Source organism: Equus quagga, chromosome 1 (genome assembly GCF_021613505.1).
Source record: "Equus quagga isolate Etosha38 chromosome 1, UCLA_HA_Equagga_1.0, whole genome shotgun sequence".
Classification (NCBI taxonomy): domain Eukaryota; kingdom Metazoa; phylum Chordata; class Mammalia; order Perissodactyla; family Equidae; genus Equus; species Equus quagga.
In genome coordinates, this window is record NC_060267.1 from 103,566,661 (window position 1) to 103,593,083 (window position 26,423).

Here is a 26,423-nt window from a genome sequence, read left to right on the forward strand (position 1 = left end):
AACTATGTACCAGGGGGCTTTGGGGAGAAAAAGAAAAAAAAAAAAATTTAAAAAAAAAAAAAAAAAGTGTTCTTCTCAACAATAAAAAGAAAACCCAATTTTAAAATGAGCAAAGAATTGAGTAGGCATTTCTCCAAAATGGCCAATAAGCACAGGAAAAGGTGCTCAATATCATTAGTTATTGGGGAAATGGAAATCAAAACAACAATAAAGGTATCATTTCACAACTACTAGGATGGCTAACATGAGAAATAAAGACAATAGGGGCCAGCCCAGGGGCACAGTGGTTAAGTTCGCACATTCCACTCCAGTGGCCCGGGGTTCGCTGGTTTGAATCTGGGGTGCAGACATGGCACTGTTTGTCAAGCCATGCTGTGGCAGGCGTCCCACATATAAAGTAGAGGAAGATGGGCACAGATGTTAGCTCAGGGCCAGTCTTCCTCAGCAAAAAGAGGGAGATTGGCCGTAGATGTTAGCTCAGGGCTAATCGTCCTCAAAAAAAAAAAAAAAAGAAAGAAAGAAAAGAGAAATAAAGACAGTAACAAGTATTGACAAGGATGTGGAGAAATTGGAATTCTCATATGTTACTGGTGGGAATGTAAAGTGGTTCAGCCACTTCAGAAAACAGTCTGGCAGTTTCTTAAAATGTTAAACATAGAGGTTCCAAATGACCAAGCAATTCCACCCCTAGATATCCACCCAAGAGAAATGAAAACATATGTCCATACAAAAACTTGTGCACAAATGTTCATAGCAGCATTATTCATAATAACCCCAAAGAGGGAACAACCCAAATGCCCATCAACTGATGAATGGGTAAATAAGATGTGTTATATCTATACAGAGCAATATTATTCAGTCATAAGAAGGAATGAAGTACTGGGACATATCACAACCTGAGTGAACTCTGAAAACATTATGCTGAGTGAAAGAAGCCAGACACAAAAGGTCATATATTGTATGATTCCATTTAGAGGAAATGTCCAGAAGAGGCAAGTCTGTGGAGACACAGAGTACACTAGTGGTTGCCAGGAGCTGGAAGGAGGGAAGAACAGGCAGTGACTGCAAATGGAACTTTCTTTTTGGGATGATAAAAATGTTCTAAAATTAGCTTGTAGTTATGGTTGCACAACTGAAAAACACCGAATTATACATTTTTATCTCAATAAAGTTATTTTACCACACAAATGTGTGACTTTAGGCAAGTTACTGACCTCACCGTACCTCAGTTTCTTTATCTGTAAAACGAGAATGATGACCATAGGGTCTCTGAGAGAATTATGAGTTAAAGTGTGTGTAGAGTTTCTTAAAGTACATAGCGTGCAGTAACTTCTCAATATGAGTTAGCTCTTCCCCTGTCCAACTGTAGAATTTAAGAGTCCTGTATTGTTACATGTCAATTATATCTCAATAAAGCTGGGGAAAAAAAGAATCCTGTGTTGGCTCATGGAACACACTCCACGTATCAGACATTATATGAAATGAGTTACATGCATTATTCCATTTAATCTTCAAATAATTCTACTTTACAGATGGAAAAAAAAAATGAAGCTTAAAAAGGTCAACAGGCACTAGGCCTAAGGGCAGACCACTAGTAACTAACTACTCGTGCTGGAGTCAAATAGGCCAGTTTCATTAACACCATCTCACACAGATGCTCCCTGCTGAGTGTCTCCCAACACCCTGAAAGCTTGGCCAGCACTGTTACCCAAACCTTTAAATGAAAAGGCACTTGAGCCCAGGACAGCTGCGTGATGTGCCCAAGTTCCTGCAGCCAGGAGCCAGAATGCACCACTTATCTTTGCACTGAAACGCCTCTGGAGGACAGGGGAAGACTTCAGAGTGGATGGGAGAAGGCCCCAAATCAAACTTTCTCCCCAGCTCCCACAGCCAAGACTCCTCGCCGTACTTACTTAATGATTGGGTTCTCAAACTGCTTGGCACACCTCCACTGTCGGATGCAGGACAAGCAGTACGTGTGATTGCAGTTGGAGAGAATCCCAAATCTCCTCTCAGAAGCAGATGCCTTCTCGAGGATCACTTCCATACAGATACTGCACACCTTGTCCTGACTCGCCTGGAAGGCAAAGGCCTTTTCCATCTCGTGTTCAAATGTTGACATGCAGATCTGAAGCACAGAGAGGGAGGAGGGAAACCTTCTTAGGTTCTGAGCCACTGGGGAGGGGCGAGAGCACAGGAGCAGCTGCCAGCCACACTGCCACAACCAAGATCAAGAAGGAATATGGACCACGGCTGTTTCAGGCAGGGCCCAGCAGCCCCTGGACTCAGGACACAAGCTCTCTCAGATCACAGAAAGGACTTCAAACCATCACCAGCCCAGCTCCTTGCTTTCCTAGTACAATATAGTCACCTCCAATTTAGAGCCAAGACCACAGAAGTCCAAAAAGGTTAGAGACCACTGTGGAGTCAGGGAGTTCACAAGGACTGGGACCCTGGTCTCCTGGCTCCACTGGCCACCGCCTTTCCCCCCTCTAAACCACACCAGTATCAGAAATACTGAATAACCCTGAACCTGAAACATCAGGCTGGCAGTCCAGAGTCAGAGGGAAGCAGCAGCCCTTCTCCCCAAGAGAACAAGTTATGTAATGAATGCATTCACCCAGGAAGCAGGTGCTGAACACCTCCCACGTGCAGCACCGTATATCAGGCGTTCAAGTTAGTGTAAAGGATATGAAGACCTTGGCTCTGCCCCTGAGAGCTCATGGTGACAGACATGAGATAAACCAAAACGCACAGCACAAAGACCTCTCCACACCAGGGTAAAGAGGAAAACTCCAATTTTGTGCTCCCCTGAACAGTCCCTGGGAGGACAATCGAGAGTGGCAGACTCAGCCTCCACAGCACAACCGCCTCCTCCTCACAGCTCTAACACTGCAGTGTGCGCTCCGCCCTCTCTCTCTTACCTGTCTTCAGAACCCTGCACCAAGCACAGAGCCTAGCGTGAGGCAGTGCCTCCACAAACACTGGGACCTACGAACTTGAACGGTCCCGGCCAACTTGGCTGCTCAGAGACTATGATCTGGGCTCCTCAAATTCTCCAGAACTCAGTCTGGCTGGATCCCAACCACAATGATACGCAAACCTAGGGAGGGAGGACGCGTGTGTGAACGTGTGAGAAAGAGACAGATAACACACACACACACAAGCACCATGCTCCTGAGCTAGATTTGTTCTCTGAACTTTGCACTGCTTTATGTTTCCAGTGCCTCCTTTTTCTTTATTCTAAATAGTTAAAAATTGGCAAAATGACAACAGGAGGAAGGACTTGAAAATAGGGCATAAATATGCCAGGTACACAATGCAGGTGTTATTGGCAGAAAGGTGCTTGCAGAAATACCAACAATTTTGCCACTTAGTGCATTGCAAATATCTTAACACGAGTTCACGTAAAGGCTTGCGACTTTACCTTCTCATGAGCTCTCCTTTGCTCTGGGTCGAAGGGGTGCAGGACTTGTAACCTACAAATTTCACACACTTCCCCATGCAGGTAGACACAAGCATCCCCAAATCGGCACTCCCCGGCAGCCGCATAGGGGCACAGCTGCTGCTCAGTGCTGTAGGAGCTGCTGGCTTCTAAGTCATCAAGGCCACTCCGAATTGCATCTAGGTAGGAATGCGGCTTCATCTCTGGGCCATTCTGGGGGTCACTGCAGCCTCCTGGATTACTCACCACACTGGGGCAAGTCTTTTCTTCAGCCATGCCAGAGAGATCTTAAGACAAAACACACAGCACACACACAAATGGAAACTGGCCCAACCTTTCTCATAAGCAGTTAGTCAAAACCTAATAAAGTAAGCAACACTGACCTCAAGAACTTCACTCTTGGGAACATAGAAAAAAACAGGCCGAGAGGGGAAAAAAAGACAGAATAGCATAAAATGTTCAGAGGGACATTACTGACTATCATAATAAAAACCCAAAAAACATAAATGGCAACATAGGGAAATAGCAAAACAGACCATGATATATTTATACAAAAGAACACTAAAGTTGCTGTTTAAAAATGGTAAGTATGGAAATGTCAACATACAGACCAGTTAACACTAAAAAAAAATAAAAATGAAAAAGAAAACAAAATGTAAGTCAAAAGGAATTTAGAATGAGGTCAATCGAATCTGGTGGTTGCCTTTAGGCCAGTAAAGTCAGCAATCACCTTAAGTGAGCTAGAAGGAAAATGCAGAGCCAGCCTTTGGGCCCTGGGGCCAGTGCTCAACTGCCCTACAGCCACCCTCTCGCCATGGCAGCTGACCCTGCCCCGCACACGCACTTCTGAGCCTCTCAGAGGGGACTATTTGACTGCACTGACTACTTGTTCGCTTAGAATGGAATCTGCCTGTCTCATGCTGACAATTCCAATAACTAGAAATCCCTTCACCTGGTAAGGACTAGCCAACGAAAACAAGTTTTATGATTTGCAGCCTTCTTCTTCCCCAAAGCCTGTACCAGGGGACAGACCACTCCCCAAACCCCAAGTTGCTATTGCATTTCCAAAGGCACACCCTAAAATACCAAACACTGGCTCGGCCTGAGAACTAACACTATGAACTGACCTAGAAGTCAAGCAGTGAAACATGCTCTTTATCAAAATATGTAGCTTTGAAATGAGTAGCCTGGTGCTTCTCAGAATTGGGCGACTACTCTCTGCTGACAGCAGTTACACGTTGACAGAAAGGTCACTCTTTATGTTTTGCCGGACCAAACGTGGGGCTCTGCCCACCCTGGGCACAAGGCCGGATGCAGCATCTGAACGCTCTGCAGCTAAACAAAGCCTGTGCTCAGGACAGTTCTGGTGTCTTTACATTTGGACAGCTTGGAAGAGTATCAGGTTAGGAGCCCTCCTGACAAGAGAGGGTCAGAAAGGAGCATCAGGAAAAGCAAGACTGCTTTTCAAAAAAGCAACGAAAGGATTATGCTTACTCACTTTGGTCTCTAAGTACCAGTGTTCTCTTTTCACGTTTCCCAGGCTCGTGCAAGTTAGTTTTCACAATAGATGCAGTGAGGTCGGAAGGAGGGTGAGGACTGTGGAAAGCCAGGGATGGCACACTGTGGGGCATGGTGCCCGCAGCACCCCCAGCTGCGGCAGAGGGCCTCGTGTGATCATATCTAAACAAAACACACAGCAGACGCATTACAGACACTCTACACACATGCCTCCCGCACGCCCCAGACGTGGAACATCTCTCCTTCTGCTCCATTTGTGGAAGTAGAAAATGAGACGATATTTTCCCGTATTTTAATTAATAAAAGGCTTATCAATTAGTAAGAGCTGCCTGGCAATTCAGAGTGAGTGGCACATTGCTGTCTATCACCCACACTTAAGTGTCCTTGTGGGACTTGAGTGGGACAGACATACTGCTCCAGACCACACAAAGACAGCGCGAAAGTTCCAGACAGATGTTGAAATGACATCTCCTGACAACCATCCAGTGTTCTCTTGGGGAAGAGTCCCCAAAATGTTAATAATGGCCAATGTAACAGCTGGAGACTGGCCTCTCTGGACTGTATTTCTGGGGCACCCGATGGAAGGAGGAAGGGAGGGTGGGCCAACTTCCATCATCCCCAGATGGCACTGAGGAAGGACTGAGGAGATTTGTGGCCCAGGAAGACAGATCAGCTCTTCACTACAAAAACATGGGAATAGGTTTTTGGAATGTTTCCCTGGCTAGAAGTTACAAAACTTGCCTATGGATGTCAGTGGGAAAAAGGAAGACTCTATATGCTCATAAATGTTCACTGCAAGGGTACTCATAGCAAAAAACTGGAAGCCACTTAAATATCTAATAGAGGAACAGTTAAAAAATGATGGTACATTAACGCTATGAAACTTGGTAAAATTACACTTAGGAGATAAAGCAGCAGCATAGGAAAAAGCTTATGACATGTTAAGGGGGAAAAAGCAAGATATAAAATCTTACATACACTGTGAGTGCAATTTTATAACTACAGACTCATAGAATAGGCCTGAAAAGTGTTTTTGAAAAATTAAAATTATTTTTAGGTACTGAAATTGAGGTTTCAGAGTTATCTGCCATACTTTTTGTAATGTTGTCATGTTACTGTTAAATTACAATTCTCCCCTCAAGACCCATGCTCCAAATGATGGATGCGAATCCCTGACAGTGTAACTAAGTGTAACTGTTGGGAACGCGGGGCTCTTGCCTGCATCGAGTTCCATAGGCGCAATAGCCCTTCTGATAGTATTTGCAGATGGTGGATGGCTTGCTGTTGGCCAAGTCATGTGAGAACAGGCATTGGTTTCCTTCCCGACACACGCCATGCATAAAATACCTGAAGAGACAAGCAGAGGCATAAAACTTTTAGAAGCACAGTTTTTAAAATAAAGTCGCCATATTCTTGATCCTAGCATACGAATATTTATTATGCATATACTATGTATCAAGGCTCTACTAGGCACTGGAGATATACATATTTCTTTGATTTTAATACATAGTGATTTTAGAGGCACCACATCTAATTCAACAACAGTTTTCTAGAAAATTATCCTATACACTTCTATTTTAAGATACATCCTTTTAATGTGAGGTATGTTCCATACGTAAAATGTGAGCCTCATAACTGAGAAAATACTCTGAAAAACTGTTCTCTCTGTTCTCATGGAGCTTAAAGGACATGATTTTAATGGAGTTGGAGAGACCTGGGCTCAAGATCCAGCCCTGCCACCTACAGGAAAGTTGCAAAACCAACCTGCCTGGCCTCACTACCTTTATCTATAAAATGAAAATTACACTGCCTACCTACTTTACTGAGCTGTGGTGAGGATCAAATAAGATAGGATAACACCAAAAGATATGTGTAAGAATGTTCCACTGAGAGGTCCAGTTCTGGCCCTGAAGGAACAATTAGGAGGCATTCTAATTCTGCCCAGCCAGAGTGGAGAGACCTGGTTGAATACTCAGAGCAAACCACAGAGATCCCAGAGGGACATGCCTTGGTACTAAGAGTAAATGAGTCCTAGAGTGAAGAGTATTTTAGACCCGTCCTAATAAAGCTTTTTGAAAAACAAGCTTCGAAAGGATCAAGCTGATAGCAAATAACTTATTGTCAGCCAAAACAAACTTTAACACTCTTTGAAGGAAGACAATAAAATCCAAATGCTCAGAAATACACAATGTTTGCCATCCAATCAAAAATTACTAGATATACCAAAAAAGCAGAAAAATGTGACCCATAACCAGGAGAAAAATTAGTCAATAACAGGAATGACACATAATGGATTCAGCAGACAGGACTTAAAAAATAGCTATTATAACTATGCTTGATATGCTGAAGGAATTAAAGGAAAGCATGAATATAATATGGAGAGAAATGGAAGATACAAAAAAGAACCAAATGGAATTCTAGAAATGAAAACTATAACATCTGAAATGAAAATTACACTGAACAAGCTTAACAGCACATTAGACACTACAAAAGAAAATCCCAGAAAACTTGAAGACATAGCAATAGAAACTATCCAAACTGAAGTACAGAGACAAAGAAAGAAAGAAAGAGAACAGACTTTTTGCTTTTTCCACATGAAGGAGTATGGAACTTGCCTTCCCACTGTAAAAACACTAGAAGACAGAACAAAATACATAAAACAACTGCTCTCAGACATGGACAAAACAAGAGTGGTCCTTCAGAGAAGGGAAACAGGGAGGTGAGCCCCATGTTCAGCCTGGCTTTCTGCCTGGAGGTATGTTCTAGACCCGGTGCAGGGAGGGGAACCCCAAGCAGAGCACAGCAGTCCCGCTGAGTTGAAGAGTCAGAGACTGGAGTTCAAGGAGGCTGAGGGAGGCTCTTTACAGAGCCTGTGAATAGGATCACACATACATCATCAACAGACTTTTGATAAAGGTGTCAAGGTAATTCAATGGGGGAAAGAAGAGTCTTTTCAACAAATGATGCTGGACCCAGTATCTACGTGGAAAAAAATGAAACTCAAACATTATGTGTCTGCTGCTGTGATCCAATATGAATGAAGTATACAACATAACTTGTAATGTGTTCTAGCCAAAAACATTTAACTTGAATCCAATAAAACTCCAAATCTAACTCCCAGTTCATAGGAAACACAGGAGACTGAGAACAAGCTAAAGACATCATGAGGAAGTAATCAGAGAAACACAAGAGCAGCAGCAGTGTGTCGGCCAGGTTTCTTCAACAAGTAAGCGTCATGAAAAAGAGCGGGGGGAGGGGGAGGGCTAAGTTTGGTGGTTTCTTAAAAATGTAAACATAAATTTACCGTATGACTCAACAATTCCACTCCTAGGTGTCTACCCAAGAGAAATGAAAACATACATTCACACAAACACTTATACATGAATGTTCATAGCATCATTATTCACAACGGCCAAAAAATGAAACTTTTACAATTCCATCAACTGGTGAATGGATAAATAAAATGTAATATATCCATAAAATGGGATATTATTTGGCAATAAAAAGGAATGAAGTAATGATACACGCTACAAAATGGATGAACTTCAAACACATTATGGTAAGTGAAATGAGCCAAACACAAAGGACCACATATTGCATGATTCCACTTATATGTAATGTCAAAATAAAAGGCAAATCCATAGGGACAGAAAGTAGATACGTGGTTGCCTAGGGATGGGAGAGGGGGTAACAGGGAGTGACTACAAATGGGCACAAGGGATTTTTCTGGGATGATGAACATGTTATAAAATTTAATTGTGGTGATGGTTGTACACCTCTGTAAATTTACTAAAAATCTTTGAATTGTACAATTGAAACAGGTGAATTTTATGGTATGTAAATTATACTTCAATAAAGCTGTTAAAAAAAGAACAAGAGAAGGAGGGCGCTACACTAGGTTAGCTGACAGAACATAAGGTACATAATAACCAGATGCAACATTCAGTCCTGGATTATACTCTGGGTTGGACATATGAGATGTAAAAGACATTTTGGGGACAAATGCGGAAACCTGAGTACAGACTAGGTATTAGATAAATGAAAATTTATTGACATAGAAAGTTGAAGATTATTAACTGAAAAAAGCAGATTAAATGGGGCCAGCCCCATGGCTGAGTGGTTAAGTGCGCACGCTCTGCTTCGGCGGCCCAGGGTTTTGATGGTTTGAATCCTGGACGGGGACATGGCACCGCTCATCAAGCCATGCTGAGGTGGCATCCCAGATGCCATAACTAGAAGGACCCACAACTAAAAATACACAACTATGTACCGGGGGGCTTTGGGAGAAAAAGGAAAAATAAAAAAATATTAAAAAAAAAATCATAAAACAGCACATACAGTAAAATGGTGCAGCTACTATGTAAAACAGTAAAGCGCTTCCTCAAAAAATTTAAAATGGAGGGGCCGGCCCCATGGCCAAGTGATTAAGTTTGCATACTCCACTTCAGCGGCCCAGGGTTTTGCCAGTTGGGATCCTGGACGTGGATCTAGCACCACTCGTCAGGCCATGCTGAGGTGGCGTCCCACACAGCACAGCCAGAAGGACCTACAACTAGAATATACAACTGTGTACTGGGGGGCTTTGGGGAGAAGAAGAAAAATAAATTAAAAAAAAAAATTGGCAACAGATGTTAGCTCAGGTGCCAATCTCTAAAAAAAAAAAAAAACTAAAAATGGAATTACCAGATGATCCAGCAATTTCACTTTTGGGTATATACACACAAAAAAACTGAAAGCAAAGACTCAAGTATTTGTACACCCATGTTCACAGCAGCACAATAGCCAAAAGGTGGAAAGAACCCAAGTGTCCATCAGTGGATGAATGGATAGACAAAATATGGTATATACACACAATAGAATATTATTCAGCTTTAAAAAAGAAGACAAATTCTGACACATGCGACAACATGGATGAAATCTGAGGATATTATGCTAAGTGAAATAAGCTAGTCCCTGTCACTCTGCCTTTGTCCATACCGTGGCCCTTGTCTAAAATACTGTGCCCCATTTTTCACTCACTGAATTGTTATAACCCACTTTCCTTCATGGACCAGCATGAGTCTTGGCTTGGCCCAAGAAACCTTCTCACCCCTCCAGCCCACAGTGGGCTCTTCCTGCAACCCCACAGACCCACTGGTAGCAGGCACATAGTATGGTACTTCCCAATCTGGGGCCCCTGACCCAAGAGAGCTAGTGCTCTTGAACACGTCATTGGGAACATCTGGTCTCTAATGAAGAATGCCTGGGAAGGACTTTAGAAGGCACAACTGGAACATCACTAGATGTGATTGAACACAGAAAGCCTAACCCTAACCAATTATATGGCTCTGCCTGGAACTGGAAAAAGGCTTGACAACAGAGGGAGGGGAATGGTCTCTAAGGAAGGTCAGGAATGTCAGGAGGCCCAGAATATTCTTCTCAGAGAAAGGGTACCAGAGAACTCACGTGACATTCATGCTACACGTTGACCCTTATGATGGGCCTGGGAGGCTGCCCCAGCTGGAAGCCACAAGATCTGAAGACCTTACATCCCTCCCTGCTCACCAAGTATAATTCTAACTTTCTTGGCCTGTTCATCTTCCCCAAAGCAGAGGAAGTGCTGACCAGGCCCACCTGACAGTTTCTTTTCTCCCAGGAAAATGATAAGAGTATAGTCATGCGTCGCTTAACAACAGGGATACGTTCTGAGAAACGTGTTGTCAGGCGATTTTGTCATTGTGAACATCATGGAGTGCACTTACACAAACCTAGATGGTACAGCCTCCTGCACACCTACTGCTATACAGAACTAATCTTATGGGACCACCATCGTATACATGGTCTGTTGTTGATCAAAATGCGATTATGTGGCACGTGACAGTATTCTCGTTTATATGTCAGCATCTCCTGAGTTTGGCTAGCATGAGCCACCTCTAAGTACACCAACACAATCAAACTTCTGAGCCCACAAACATGAGAACTGGACCCTGTGACTGAAGTGACTATACTGAGGTGCTGTCCTCTAAGGTCTTTTCTAGGTGGTCAGGTAGGCTTTTCCCAGGCAACACCCCGTGGGGGTCTTCCACTAGATCAGAGACTGTACAGTAACTCGCTATAAGGCTGTTATAGGTTTACTTAGAAAGAAAGGAAGAAAAAAGGTACAGAACCTGACAAACTAAGGGTATTCTTGTTAGAAACTTAAAAAAAAAGGGCTATACTACAGGGATCTTGTTATTCACAATACCGATGTTGAAAGTGTGCAGAAAAGAGTTAATATACCAGGTTTGAGCCTGCTATCCTTAGAAAAGCCTGCTTACAAGGCTGGCTCCTGCAAGCAACTGGGACTTGGCTGGTAAACAGTTCCCTACACTGATATAAAATTTCCCTAAGTGATAAGAGTGGCTTATTGTGTCTAAATTGTCTGTACAAACAATGTGGTTTATGCTGAACATCTGCTTTTCTTCTGGGAGTCTGGAATTTTGGTACATGCTAGGCAGAGGGTCACCAGCCTAGGCACTTAATCTCTAATGGGTTTCCCTGGGCACTTGTTGCTGCATTTTTGTTGCTGGGGGAAGAATGTGCTGTGTGACCCTTTACAGGAGGGAGTGAAGGTGGGAAGCCTACACGTGGGTTCCTCCAGATGCCACCTGTGTCTTTTCCCTTATAATCTAGCTGTGACTCCTTCCCACATCCCTGTAATAAATCTTGAATACAACTATATGCTGAGTCCGGTGGGTTCTTCTAGCCAATCTCTGAATACAGGGGTGGTCTTGGGGTTACTGGACACAAAACTATATTACACTTCTAAATACAGCCATGTGCCACATAACGACATTTTGGTCAATGATGGACCACATATATGACAGTGGTCCCATAAGATTTGTACCATATAGCCTAGGTGTGTAGTAGGCTATACCATCTAGGTTTGTCTAAGTACATTCTACGATGTTCATGCAATGACGAAATCGCCTAATGACGCATTTCTCAAAACGTACCCCTGTGGCTGAGTGATGCATGACTGTAGTTTAACTCTTTTTGAGAAAAGCTACTCAAGACTGCAATGTTATTTCATTCATCCTCACATACGGTAATCTTTGACGTTTGAAGGTATAAAGTAAAAAAAAAAATCAGTGCCAAGAGCCAAGTCTGAACGACAAAGAGGCATCAGGATTAATAAACTCATAAATTCTGGAAGAGAACAGATTCAAATGGCTGTATAAAGAGTTCCACAAAAATGAAATCCAACAAAAACTTCATTAACAGTTTCTTTTGGAAAAAGTAGACAAGAAGATTTCCTGAAAAAATCAGAGTAGAAGACTCCCAGAGGTCCTCTACCAGATACCGCTTGTTAACCAGGCAAGCAAAAGCAGAGATTTTTAACAGTGGTCCTACAAGGACGCCTTTCATAATCCTACCACAATTCCCATTAAGTCCTATTCAGAAAACTTGCCTTGGAAACTGCACTCGCTAATTATCTTTCCCATAAAATATATATATATTTAAATATATATATATATTTAACCACAATTGGGTCTTCTAGTTAGTTTTGCCACTTATAAGCTGCTGACTTCATGCAAGCCATTTCACTCCTGTAAGTGACTGAGCTGAGATTTAACCAGGTTCAAAATAACTTCTAGACCACCATCACTGCCTTTAAGAAAGGCAAATGAAACAAATGTTAGATAAGAGCGGAAGCCAACCCAGTCCTATTTTTGTAGCATATGTCACCATTTCCAATCTCCAGTGACAAACACAAAACTAGCTTGAGCGCATCCTGCTTGTCCTTTGGGGCATCCTTGTCATCCGCTTATAGCCATCCTTCCCCATTTATGTTATACTAAACTTAATCCAGGGCTCTTTCATGTTGTATCTTATAATGGATCTCCAACTGCGCACCCTTCCTCATGGCCAAACCATCCCTTCCATCTTCCTAGAGAGAAGACTGAGGTATAAATTGGGGTGGGGGGTGGGGTGCAGGTAGCAAGTTCCTAGCTAGAGACTCAGAATAGGGTAATTCTTTCTGGGGGACACTCCAAAAGGGTCTATGATCCTGGGTGACCCCAAAAGACTGTTTCAGACAGTATGGCTATTGTTTGTTGCAAAGGATATCAGGTTTACTACTAGCCACAGAATCACCAGCAGCTCTAGGCAAGGCCAAGGGCTGAGTGAAAGGGAATCAATCTGGTTTGCTGTAGGCCTGTCAATGGTGCCTGCCTCTAGCAAAATGCTTTTGCCAATCATTTCCCAGTATATGGGTAATCTGCATTCTCAGTGTCACCTTCCTTCACATATTCCTGCATATTTTCACAGGCTTAAATTTTATGGCTGTACTGCTTGTGACAACAGATCCATCAAGAGGGAAGGGAGGGGCCGGCCCGGTGGCACAGCAGTTGAGTGCGTACGTTCTGTTTCAGTGGCCCGGGGTTCGCCGGTTTGGATCCCAGGTGTGGACATGGCACCACTTGGTATGCCATGCTGTGGTAGGCGTCCCATATATAAAGTAGAGGAAGATGGGCATGGATGTTAGCTCAGGGCCAGGCTTCCTCAGCAGAAAGAGGAGGACTGGCAGCAGTTAGCTCAGGGCTAATCTTCCTCCAAAAAAAAAAAAAGGGGGGGTGGGAAGGGAGCTAACGCCGGGAATGGTGGTAGGGTTGAATTAAACTTATTAAAGGTGGGAATGAAATACAGTACAGTGTAGTGGTTAAATGAAGAATCTGAAGTCAGGCAGCTTGCTATGTGGCCTTGAGCAAATTATTTAAACGCCAAGCCTCAGTTTGCCCAACTGTAATATGATTATAATAATTCTACTTCATAGACTGCTGTGACACAGTACTGAGAGGTTTAACTGTAAGTGCTTGGCTTAATACATCATAAATGCTCTAAGGTAGTTTGTTGTTATTATTATCTAATCTCTTAACCAACCCTGCTGTGTTAGGCACACCAGCTCCATTTTACAGGTGAGGACACTGTGGCACAGGTGGTACCAGAGTCAGAATCCAAACCACCCAACTTTGGAGCTCAAGTTCTTCCTACCACTTACTGGCTGACAAGATCCCCCATATTTTGTGACTTTCAAAGAATCAAAAGCTCTAGGCTTGACTCTCAGGAAATCGGAATTCTGGGTTTTCTACTGGTGATTATGAAACAAAGGGACCTCTATCACCTCAGGAGGCGAACAAAGAAACTGGCTACCGAGCTATAATAAGGCCTGCACCAGGACTTTGAAAACAGATTGGAAGACGTAGGGAGATGGTCTGGAAAAAGAATCAGCAAAAAATGATGCCCGGATTGAGATGCTGGACAGAGAGGCTTGTCAAGCAACCAGCAGAGCTGAGTGGTAGCACAACTGTGTGAGCAGCTATTCTTGCCATTCCAGGCAATAACATACAGAGTGTTTTCGTCGTTAAGTCTGAGAATCCTAGCATTTTACATTCATCTCTTAGAGGGAAGTAACGAAGATTAGAATGGAAGCAAAACTAACACTTTGTCCTGCTGCCGCTCAGAATAAGCACATATATCACATTCCACAGTCAGGAAAACAAACCAAAAAACACTTTGCTCCCTGAAATAAACCAAAAACAGCTGAGCACCCTGTTTAGGTCTGGTCCCCAAAATAAATCATACCTTGAACACTTCCTGTAAGTTACCAATGTCTGGAGATAAGACTTCAGTGAATAAGATAGTACAGTGAAAAAAGCTTTTCCACCGTGAACACACTTGGTACTCCTGGTAGTATTGCAGGTTTTTTCATTTAAATGTGTTTTTTATTTGGCGACACAGTCCCGTGAGGTCCGACTCTTTCATATCCTTTTGCAAGTAAACCTCTTTTACTTTCTGCATGTTTTTGGATGAATTTACCTTTCATATGAGCATATCAAAAGCTTTGAAAACTCCTGCAGTAAAGAAACTTTAGCATTTCCCAAACTTATTTGGGAGCTATACAGTCTCCAAGAGCATGGATTCTGATGCCACACCTCTGCCGCTTGGAAGCTGAACGGCCCTGGCCAAGTCACTTCAATGCCTAGCCTTAGTTTCACCATCTGTGGAATCCAGTTGCTGGATGACGCGCGATATGGCTGAAATGGCTGGTAGAGCACCTCAAAGAGCGCCTGGCACATTGTAAGCCCCCCAACAAACACCAGTTAGTACTTAGAACTTATCCCTTCCCAGCATTCCAGCCCACTCAGAGTTTACACGCAACTGCACATCCTGCAGGACACATCTGTTCGGGACACAGAATTAAAGCGTTCAGGTCAGGCCAACTCTCAGCGCAGAAGGAAAAAGCAAGACAATCCTGATTTAAGTTTTCGTTTCTGTAGTGAGATGTGAAGTTAGGGGCAACTCTCAAGTCTTTCTAAGCATAAGCTTTCCTTATCTGTGAAATTAGACACCACACACAGTTGAGATTCAATTATCAAGCACTACGGAAACGTGCACTGCTTTGTGGACACATCTTAGAAGCAATAGCCGGAATTTACTATGCCGTCCACAAGGACTGAGAGTATTGCTGCAACAGGAGAAACTTTATCCAAATAAAAACACACACATACACAGGTCTTCACAAAAGATGTTCTAGTACAAACAACCTGGGAAAATTCTTTTCTACAGACCTAAGTGCAAATTTCTGACAAGTGCTTAATATTAGCCACCGGGGCCTTGGATAAACTCGCTGAACAGTTAATACAGACCAACACCAACAGAAAACTTTTTACACAGTCACTTCTCAACTGTTCATACTGATGAAGAGAAGAAAAACATAGATGATACTTAAATAAACCGTTTATTACATAACCAAACCATATAACTGGGCTTTTTTTAGCCATGTTTCCCACACAGATTTAACTGAAACCAATGATTAAAATAAAATTCGTAATATCCAAGTTATCAGTTCAGGAAGAGCAGGATCCCAGTGCCGGCAGGCCTCAAGCTTACCAAGGAACTGAGGTGTTACATAAGCAAGCTTTTTCTACTTGACATGAGCAGTCACAGTGCAGCCATGCAGTTTTGAATTTTCCACCAGCACCCGCCTAGATCCATCCATTACCGTTGGATTTCTCCACGTAAACTGGCCTCTCATTGAGACTAAAGAATAGCACTCGGTTTCTTTCAGTCTGAGTTTCCTGCACTGTAAAAGGGAAATAATACCTGCCTAGCAGTGTTCCTGGGGAATCTAGTGACAATGACTGTAACAGCCTTGGAAACGTGGGGCAATCAACAAACTTGCGGTGACCGCTACCTGCCGTTTCCATTTTCCGCACGACAGTTCTCACTGGCGACCCCTCTGCAAGCTGAGGTCACACCGGACTTCTTCAGATCCCGGAGGCGAAGGCGGCCTGGGGGCCCAGATTCCCAGAGGCCCTCGGAGCCGGCTCACGGCCGCTGCCGCGGAGCCCGCCCCCCGGTCACCGCTCTCTCAGCGCCCCCTGACTCGACTCCAGGCCTCCTGTTCCTGCTACACTGAGTCCGCGGAGCCCGCCCCGCGGAGCCCCACCCCGGCCCGGCCCCGGAGCGCCCGTCCCTCCAGCCCAGCGGCCACACGCTCTGCGCTCGCGCCGGCCGGTCCGGGGTCGGGCCGCAGCGCCAGCGCCGCCTTCGGACGCCGCCCGCGAACCCGCCCCGCCCCGCCCTCTCGGGCGACAGCCCTGGGGCCCTCGGGCCCCACGCGCTGACCTGCAAGTGATCTGCTTGGTGCTCATGGTGGTCAGGCTGGCCGGCCCCTGGTCGCCACCGCGCCTCTCGCTGCCGCCGCCGCCGTCGCCGTCGCCGCCTGGGCCCTGCCGGTCTCGCGCGGCCGCGTCACGCCGACGCACGCCACCTCCCCCGTGTGTCACCTTTGTAGCGCCGGCCAGAAACCTCGCAGTCGTCACAATTGGTTCCGCGCCAGGAGCGGACCCCCACTCCCCGCATTCCTTTGTCCAGTATTTCCAGGCCCCCTGGGCGGGGCCTACTGGTATCCTAGTCCTGCCGGTCTGATCCCGGCGCCACTGCTCCTACGGGTCTGCCCCCATCTCCAAGAGCATTCCTTAGCGACCTCTCGCGTCCCTGGAGTCACCTTCCCACTCGCGAGGCCAAGCTGCCGCCTTTCCTCTGAGCACCTTAATCCCAACGCTCCTACCCATCCCGACGTGCGCTCTCCAGGCGCTTTCGCAGGCCCTGCCTCAACTGTTCCCGCCAGACCTCGCCTCCCGCTTCAGGAAATCCTCAGCCTTCTCCCATCGCTCTTTTTCACAGTCTCTACTCCCACCCCAAGTGTTAGTCCTCATTTTTTCCCCTGGCCTTCCTCTGCTGTTCCGCTTTCATCTCCTATGGTGGAACCCCCAAAAGATATTCCTGACACTTTCCTCTCGCTCCCCATGTCCTGCAGATCCTGCTTCCACACCTCTCTGCAATGCGTCTTCTCTCCATTGCCACCGTCGTGGTTCCAGTCTAGGTAACCATCACTCTGTGAAAATTAGTAAACAGAAACTCATTTCAAGGGGAGTCAGGAGGCCAGAAGGGAGAGCTAGCAAGCCCTACCACCAGACGTAAATTGCAGACGCAATAGGAAGAAGCCCGCTTTGCCACCCCAGCAGGAGGAAAGAAGATCTTCTCCTTGCCTGGCAACAGCTCAGCCAATGAGGGACTGTCACAGCTCAGCCCATGAAAAGCCATTACACTTAGAACTCCCAGTTTCCTCCAAGGAACTCTTTGTTACAACAGCCCCTCCCAACTCTTCCTTCGCCTCTATGAAAGAACGCTCCTCTCCTTTGTTCTCCAGATTTACCTGCGGTTCACCATAGATAGCATGTCCTGAATTGTAATTCTTTGCTATTCCTGAATAAACCCACTTTTTGCTAATAAAATGGCTGGCTTTTATTTTTAAGGTCAAGAACTCCTTGCCTGGCCCATGCAATAGCCTCTTAACTGTTCTTCTGGCTTCTGCTCCTGCCCTCTTCTAGTCTGTTGTCGCACAAAACCTATTTTTAAAACATAAATTGGATCATGTTGTTCACCTTCTTTAACACTTCTAATGGTTTCCCATTGCTTTTTCTTATTTCTTTTTAAAATTTTTAAAAATTGAGATATAACAGACTATAGTAGAGTGCACAAAACACATATATGCCTCTATGAAATTTTGCATATGTATATACTCATGAAACCACCTCCCAGATCAAGATAAACATATTGACACCCCAGAGGGCTCCTTTATGCTGACTCCTGGTCATCACTTCCCAAAGGTGACTGCTTATTCTCACCTCTATCACCATAAATTAGCTTTGATTGTTCTTGACCTTCATATAAATGAAATCATTCAGTATGTACTCTTTTGTCTGTCTTCTTTTGACCAACATTGTATCTGTGAAGTATCCATGTTGTTGTATGTAGCTGTGTATTGTTCTTTCTTTAACTTTGCTGTAAAAATATTGTCTTCCAATGAATAAGCATAATATATACTTCCAATTACTTAGAACTTTTGAAATCTCTCAGACATTTAGGAAGTATATTAGAAAATTTGTAGTTTTCAGTAGACAGGTCTTCAATAACTTTTATCAGATTTATTCCTAGGTACCTAGAGGATTTTTTGATGCTGTTTTAAATGAAATTTTTAAAAATGTGCTAATTGTTTGTTGCTTGCTCCAAGCTAAACTCATGGATTACTTTTAATGGTTGGTTTGTTGATTGTTTTGGATTTTCTATACACACAATCATGCCATCAGCAAATAATGACAATTTTACTTCATTTTCAATCTTCCTATCTGTTGTTTCTTTTTCTTGCCTTATTACACTGCTGCAAACCTTCAGTGTAACCTTAAATAGAAGTGATAATAGTGGACATGCTTGTCTTGTTCCTGAATTCAGGGAAAGTATTTAATATTTCACCATTAATCAAAATGTTAGCCCTGAGTTTTTGAACCTATCCATTATCAAATTAAATAAGTTTCTTTCTCTTTCTAGTTTTCTTAGCATTTTTATCATGAACATGTGATTTTTAATCAAATCCTTTTCCCCCATCTACTGAGAAAGCCATATTGTTTTATCCTTTATTCTGTTCATGTGTTGAATTATATCAATTGATTTTTGAATGTTAAACCAACCTTGAATTCCTCAGGTATCCCATGGCCATGATATATTATTCTTTCTATAAATCATCAAATTCTATTTGTTAATATTGTGTTTAGGAGTTTTGTGTCCTTGATCCTGAGAGATATTGGTTTGTAGTGTTCCTTTTTTGTAATGTCCATGTCAGGTTTTGCTATCTGAGATATGCTGGCCTCAAAAAATGAGTTTGGAAGTCTTCCCTATTTTTTATTTTCTGGAAAAATCTGTGTAATATAGGGATTCCCCCCCCCCCCCCACACACACACACACATTTAAATGTTTGGAAGAATTTATCATTGAAGACATCTCAGCCTGCAGTTTACTTTATAGGAAGATTTTTTTTTTTTTTTTTGAGGAAGATCAGCCCTGAGCTAACATCTGCTGCCAATCCTCCTCTTTTTGCTGAGGAAGACTGGCCCTGAGCTAAAATTATAGGAAGATTCTTAAAGACTTAATTGTTGTATTACATAAAGGACTAATTAGATTTCATTTTCTTGTGTCAGGTTTGGGAAGCTCTTTTTTTTTTCCAAATAAATTAGTCCATTTCATCTAAATTATTAAATTTATTGTCATGGAGTTGTTCATAATATCTTCTTTTTAAAATGTCTGTAGGATCTACAAAGATGTCTCCGTTCATTGTTGGTATCAATAATTGGTATATTGATATTAATAATTGGTGTTTTATCTCTTTTTTATCAGTCTTACTAGAAATTTACCAATTTTGTTAATGTTTCAATGGACAAGCTTTTGGCTTTGTTCATTTTCTCAATTGTACATGTGTTTTCTATTTCACAGATTTCTGCTTGTATCTTTGCTATTTCCTTTTACTATGTTCTTTGAGTTCAAATTGCTCATTTTTTTGCTTTTTGAGATGGAAGTTTAAATCACCAATTTTCAAACGTTTTTCTTTTTTAAGTAAAGCTGTTATTTTCCTTCTAAGCACCTTTTAGTTGCATTCCACAAGTTTTTATGTCATATTTTCCTTACCATTTGGTTCAAAATATTTTCTTATTTTCATTGTTGCTTATTCTTTGATTCAAAAGTTGTTCAGAAGCTTGCTGCTTAATTTGCAAACAACCGAGGATTTTCTAGTTATCTTTTTCTTATTGATTTCTAGTGTAATCCCATCATGGAATTGTCTCTTCTCCTTTTAGTTTGGTCAACATTTGATTTACATATTTTGAAGCTATGTTTTTAGGTTCAAACACATTTAAGATTGCTTTATCTTCTCTTGTGTCAACACATTATCACTAAGAAATGTCCGTCTTTGTACTAGTTGCACATGTGAATCTGGACAGTGTTATATCAGTAAGAGAATGTATTCACCACACTATTGTGTGCATAATACACTATGTAAAGACAGGTATAAAAGCTGTTTCTAAGAATTCAGTTGTTCATTGCATCAGGGTAGTATTTTCAGTGGAAGAATGTGAAGATCATGCTGTGGTGCATGTAATATACTATGTAAAATCACATGTATAAAAGATGTTTCTGAGAGTGCTAGTTAAAAAAGGGAAATGTCCCTCTTTATTTCCAGAAATTCTTCTAGTTTTAAAGTGTACTTCATCTGATATTAATATAATCATATTAGTTTTCTTTCAGATAGTGTTTGTATGAAATATCTCTTTCTATCCTTTTATTTTCAATTTACGTGGTATTTTTTTTTTTTTTGAGGAAGATTAGCCCTAAGCTAACATCTGCCGCCAATCCTCCTCTTTTTGCTGAGGAAGACTGGCCCTGGGCTAACATCCGTACCCAACTTCCACTACTTTATATGTGGGACACGTACCACAGCATGGCTTGCCAGGCGGTGCCATGTCTGCACCTGGGATCCGAACTGACGAACCCCAGGCCACCAAAGTGGAATGTGTGAGTTTTGCTGTGCCACCAGGCTGGCCCCTATGTGGTATTTTTATATCTGAATTGCACCTCTTGTAAATGGCATATAGTTGATTAATTTTAAAATCCAGTCTGATAATCTTTGTTTTTGAATTGGATTATTTACTCCATTTAAATATAATATTGTTGAACTTAAATTTACCATCTTGCTATTAATTTTCCAATCATATCATCTATTATTTGTTCTTTATTTCTCCTTTCTTACATTCCTTTGGATTAAGCATTTTCCATTATTCCATATTTTTCTTTATTGTTTACACACTTTTAATTATATATTTAAATAATTATTTAGTGATTACCCTAGAGATTACAATATGCATCTGTGACTTATTAGGGTTTATTACTATTATTACCCCTTTCTCAACGATGCAAAAAACCACGGCAGCTTAACTCCATTTACTCTCCTCCCCTATTGTGTGCTATTGTTATCATATATTTCACTTCTGCATATGTTTAAACCCAACAACATATTGTAGTAAATGCTGTTTTAAAATTTGGTATTCTTCATTTCAGCCATTCCATGTTTCCATCTAGGATCACTTTTATTCAACCAGAAGAACTCTTTTAGTATTTCTTATACTGAAGATCTTCCAAGAATTAATTTTCTCAGCTTTTATTAGTTGAGAAATAATAATTTTCCCCCATTTTAAAATATGCTTTTTATTTTAAAATAATTTTAGATTTACAGAAAAGTTGTGAAGATAGTATAGACGTCCTATATACTCTGTACTCAGTTTCTCCTATTATTAACATCTTATATCAGTGTAGCATATAAGTCATCATTAATGAAATTTTTTTTAAAATTATGAACAATTAAAGTGTCCATACTTTATCCAGATTTCCTTAGTTTATACCTTTTTCTATTCCAGGATCACATCCAGGATACCACGTTGCATCTAGTCATTATGTCTCCTTCGGCTCGTCTTGGCTGTGACAGTTTCTGAGATTTTCCTAGTTTTTGATGACCATTACAGTTTTGAGGAGTTCCGGTAAGACGTTTTGCAGAATGTCCCTCAACTAGGATTTATCTGACATTTTCTCATCATTAGACTGAGATTATGGGCTTTGGGAGGAAGAACCTAGAGCTAAAGTGCCATTGTCATCACATCATATAAGGGGTGCATACCACCAATATGACTTATCACCATTGATGTTAACCTTGGTCACCTGGCTGAGGTTGTGTTTGTCAGGTTTTTTCCACTGTAAAGTTCCCTCATTTCCATACTGTCCTTTTTAGAAGGAAGTCACTATACACAACCCACACTTAAAGAGTGGGGAGTTATGCTCCATCTCCTTGAGAGTAGAGTATCTTCATAAATTACTTAGAATTCTTCTGCATGGGAGTTTTGTCTATTTCCCTCTATTTATTTATTTATTCGGTAATTTATGTATATCAATATGGACTCATGGATATTTATTTTATACTTTGGCTTATAACCCAATACTAATTTATTTATTTTCTTCTTTAAATTGTTCCATCTCTGGCCACTAAAACACCCCCATCATGGTGTTTTTTTTTTTCTTGAGGACTTTCTTACTATTCAGGACTACAAGATGCTTCAGGCTCATCTTGTCTATTTTCTGTTCCAATCCTAGAAAGAGCCACTGCCTCAAGGAGGCCTGGTTGCCTCTATTGGAGAATATCATTAGAAACCAAGATCTAGGTGCTAGGTATATTTATTACCACTGAGGTGTCATTGCTTCTTGGCCGTCTTAGCTAACAAAGCAAGAAAATATGTGTGTGTATACTAACTCATGTATACCTTTCATTTTGGAAAGATGTTTTCTCTGTGTATATAGCTCTAGGTTGATAGTTTCCCCCAAACACTTAAAAATGTCATTTTTGTTTTGTCTTCTGGCCTAATTTTTTTCTGTTACAAAGCCATCCATCAATCTTATTTTTACATCCATGAAGGTAAAGTGCTCCTTTTCTCTGGCTGCTTTTCAGAAGTTTTAAGACACTCTAGAACAGCATATAGCAACAACAACAAACCTTGGGAATGGGGAGAATTTGATTTCCAGAGTTGTCACACTACATTATTTTAAATGTTCAGTTGTCAATAAAAATTATATAGCATTCCAAGACACAAGAAAGTATGGCCCGTACATGGGTGGCGGGGAGCAGTCAGTAGAAACCATCCCTGAAGAAGCCCAGATGTTGGACTTACTTGACAAAGATTTTTAAATCAGCTATTTTAAATATGTTCAAAGAACTAAAAAAGAACCATGTATAAAGAACTAAAGGAAAGTATGAGAATGATTTCTCATTAAATGGAGAATATCAATAAAGAGACAGAAAGTATTAAAGAACCAAACAGAAATTATGGAGTTGAAAAGTACAATAGCTGAAATGTAAATTTTTTTTTGGTGGGGAAGATTGGTCCTGTGCTAACATCTGTGGCCAATTTTCCTCTTTTTACCTGAGGAGGATTTTCGCTGAGCTAACATCTGTGCCAACCTTCCTCTAATTTACGTGGGATGCTGCCACAGTGTGGCTTGATGAGTGGTGCTAGGTCAGTGTCAGGGATCTGAATCTGTGAACCCCAGGCCACCAAAGCGGGATGCACGGAATTTAACCACTATGCCACCAGGCCAGTCCCTGAAATGTAAATTTTACTGGAGGAGCTCAACAGTAGATTTGAGCAGGCAGAAAAGGAATCAGTGACCTTGGATATAGGCCTATTGGTATTACCTAGTTGGAGGAATATAAAAGGAAAAAGAGTGAATAAAAATGAACAGATTCTATGAGTATAAAGTTTCAATTATGCAAGATAAAAAGTTCTAGATAGCTGCTGTACAACATAGTGCCTATAGTTAACAATACTGGATTGTACACTTAAAATTTTTTGAAGAGGGTAAATGTCATGTGGTATTCTTATCACAAAATAACAGCTACCAAAAAACCCAAAAAATCACAAGCAAAATCTTGGCAGTGATGGATATGCCTATTACATTGATTGTGGTGATAGTTTCACAGGTACATGCCTATGTCCAAACTAATCAAATTGTATACATTAAATGTGTGCAGTTTTTTGTATATCAACTATGCTTCAATAAAGCTGCCTTTTTTTTTTTAAAGAAAAAAGAACAGAGCCTCAGAGAGTTCTTGGAAACTATCAAGCTTACCAACATATAGGAGTCCTACAAAGAGACAGAAAAGGACACAAAGAATATTTAAAGACATAATGGCAAGAAATCTTCCCACATTTGATGAAAAATATTAATCTAAACATCCAAGAAGCTCAACAAACTCCACGTGGGATAAGCTCAAAGAGACCCATACCTAGACACATCATAATCAAACTGCTGAAAGACAAAGACAAGGAAAGAATTTTGAAAGCATCAAAAGGATGCTTATCATGTACAAGGAATCCTCAGTAAAATTAACAGCTGATTCCTCATCAGAAACTATGGCGACCATAAGGCAGTGGAATGATACATTCAAACTGCTGAAAGAGAAAGATTATCAACCAAGAATTCTATATTCAGCAAAACTATCCTTCAAAAACTATGGAGAACATAGCATATTCCCAGATAAACAAAAACTGCAAGAATTCATCACTTGAAAACTTGTTCTATGAGAAATATTAAGGGGAGTCTTTCAGGTTGAAATGAAAGGGCACTAGACAGTAACTTGAATCCACATGAAGAAATAAAGAGAACCAGTAAAAGTAACTAGATAACTAGATAGGTAAATATGAAAGGCAGCATAAATGCATTTTTGTAACTTTTTTTTATCCTACCCAGTTAGAAAGACAACTACATAAAGAATTTTAAATCTGTGTTGATGGGCACACATATAAAGATGTAATTTGTATGACAATAAAAGATGGGGGAGAGAATGGTGCAATACAGAAGCAAAGTTTTTGTATGCTATTGAAATTCAGTTGGTATTAATCTAACCTAGATTGTTATAAATTAACATGTTAATTATAATTCCCAGAGAAACACTAAGAAAACAAAAAATATACAGTAAAAGAAATGACAAGGGAATTAACATGGTACACTAGAAAATATATATTCAACACAAAAGAAGGCAGTAATGGAGGATGTGAGGAACAGAAAAAGACATAAGACATATTGAAAACAAACAGGAAACATAAATCTAAACTTATCAGTAACTATATTAAATGTAAATGGGTTAAACTCTCCAATAAAAAGGCAGAGAATGGCAGAATGAAAACTAACAACAACTATGATCTTACTACACACTTTTTACAAGAAATGTATTTTACATTCAAAGATAAAAATACATTGAAAGTAAAAGGATAGTAAAGATATATCATACAAACAGTAACCAAAAGAAAACTGGAGTGGCTATACTAATATCAGAAGAAATAGATGTCATGACAAAATTTTTTTTACTAGAGACAAAAAAAGGTTTTAGAATGATAAAACCATTAATTTATTGAGATAAAAATTATAAATGTATATGTACCCAATAGAGAGCTCCAAAATACATGAAGCAAAAACTCACAGACTAGACAGAGAAATAGTTCACCAGTAGTTGAAGACCTCAGTATGCCATCTTCAATAATGGATAGGACAATTAGAAGATAAATAGAAGATATGAACAACACTATAAATCAGCTAGATCTAACCAACATCCATAGAACACTCAGCAACAACAGAATATACATTCTTCTGAGTGTACATGGAACAATCTCTAGGATAGGCCATACTAGGCCATAAAACTAATCTCAATAAATGTAAAAGGACTGAAATAATACAAAGCATGTTCTCCAATGGACATGGAATAAAATTAGAAATTGATTATAGAAGGGAATTTGGAAAATTCACTGATATGTGGAAATTGAACAACACACTCCTAAATAACCAATGGTTCAAAGAAGAAATCACATGGGATATTAGAAAATACTTGGAGATGAATGTAAAGAAAAACAAAACATACCAAAACATATGGCACACGTTGAGAGCAGTACTGGAGGGACATTTATAGCTGTAAGTGCTTATGTTAAAAATCTCAAATCAATCATGTAATCTTCTACCTAAGACACTAGAAGAGTAAACTAAACCCAAAACAAGCAGAAGGAAGGCAACAATAAAGATTTATGCATAAATAAATAAATAAAATAGAGTATACAGATAGAATAGAGAAAATCAATGAAATAAAAAGTTGGTTCTTTGAAAAACTTAACAAAATTGACAAACAAGCTAGACAGCCCAAGAAAAAATACAGAAAACTCAAATTACTAACATCAGGCATGAAACAAGGGATATTACTACCAACCTTACAAAAATAAAGAGGATTAGAAAGTAATATTATAAACAATTGTATGCCAACAAATTAGATAACTTAGATAAGATGGGCAAATTTCTAGAAAAACACAAACTACTGAAACTGACTGAAGGAGAAAGAGAAAATATAAATAGGCTTCTAACAAGTAAAGAGATTCAATTAGTAATGAAAAAACTTCCCACAGAGAAAAAGCAAGAACCAATGGCTTCACTGGTGAATTCTACTAAACATTTAAAGAAGAAC

The 26,423-nt window shown here is 40.9% G+C and overlaps 1 protein-coding gene across 1 annotated transcript in view; it reads right to left on the reverse strand.

Annotated features, from left to right (window-relative positions):
* The window catches only part of MKRN2 (makorin ring finger protein 2), a 27,360-nt gene extending 10,430 nt beyond the window's left edge, over positions 1–16,930 (reverse strand). The window contains exons 1-5 of the mRNA XM_046642812.1: positions 16,613–16,930; positions 6,182–6,310; positions 4,944–5,125; positions 3,428–3,732; positions 1,914–2,128 (exon numbers count right to left, since the gene is read on the reverse strand). Coding sequence (XP_046498768.1) covers positions 1,914–2,128; positions 3,428–3,732; positions 4,944–5,125; positions 6,182–6,310; positions 16,613–16,638 — 857 coding nt within the window. The 5' untranslated portion in view covers positions 16,639–16,930. The remainder of the gene's footprint in view (positions 1–1,913; positions 2,129–3,427; positions 3,733–4,943; positions 5,126–6,181; positions 6,311–16,612) is intronic.
* Positions 16,931–26,423: the final 9,493 nt, after the last annotated feature.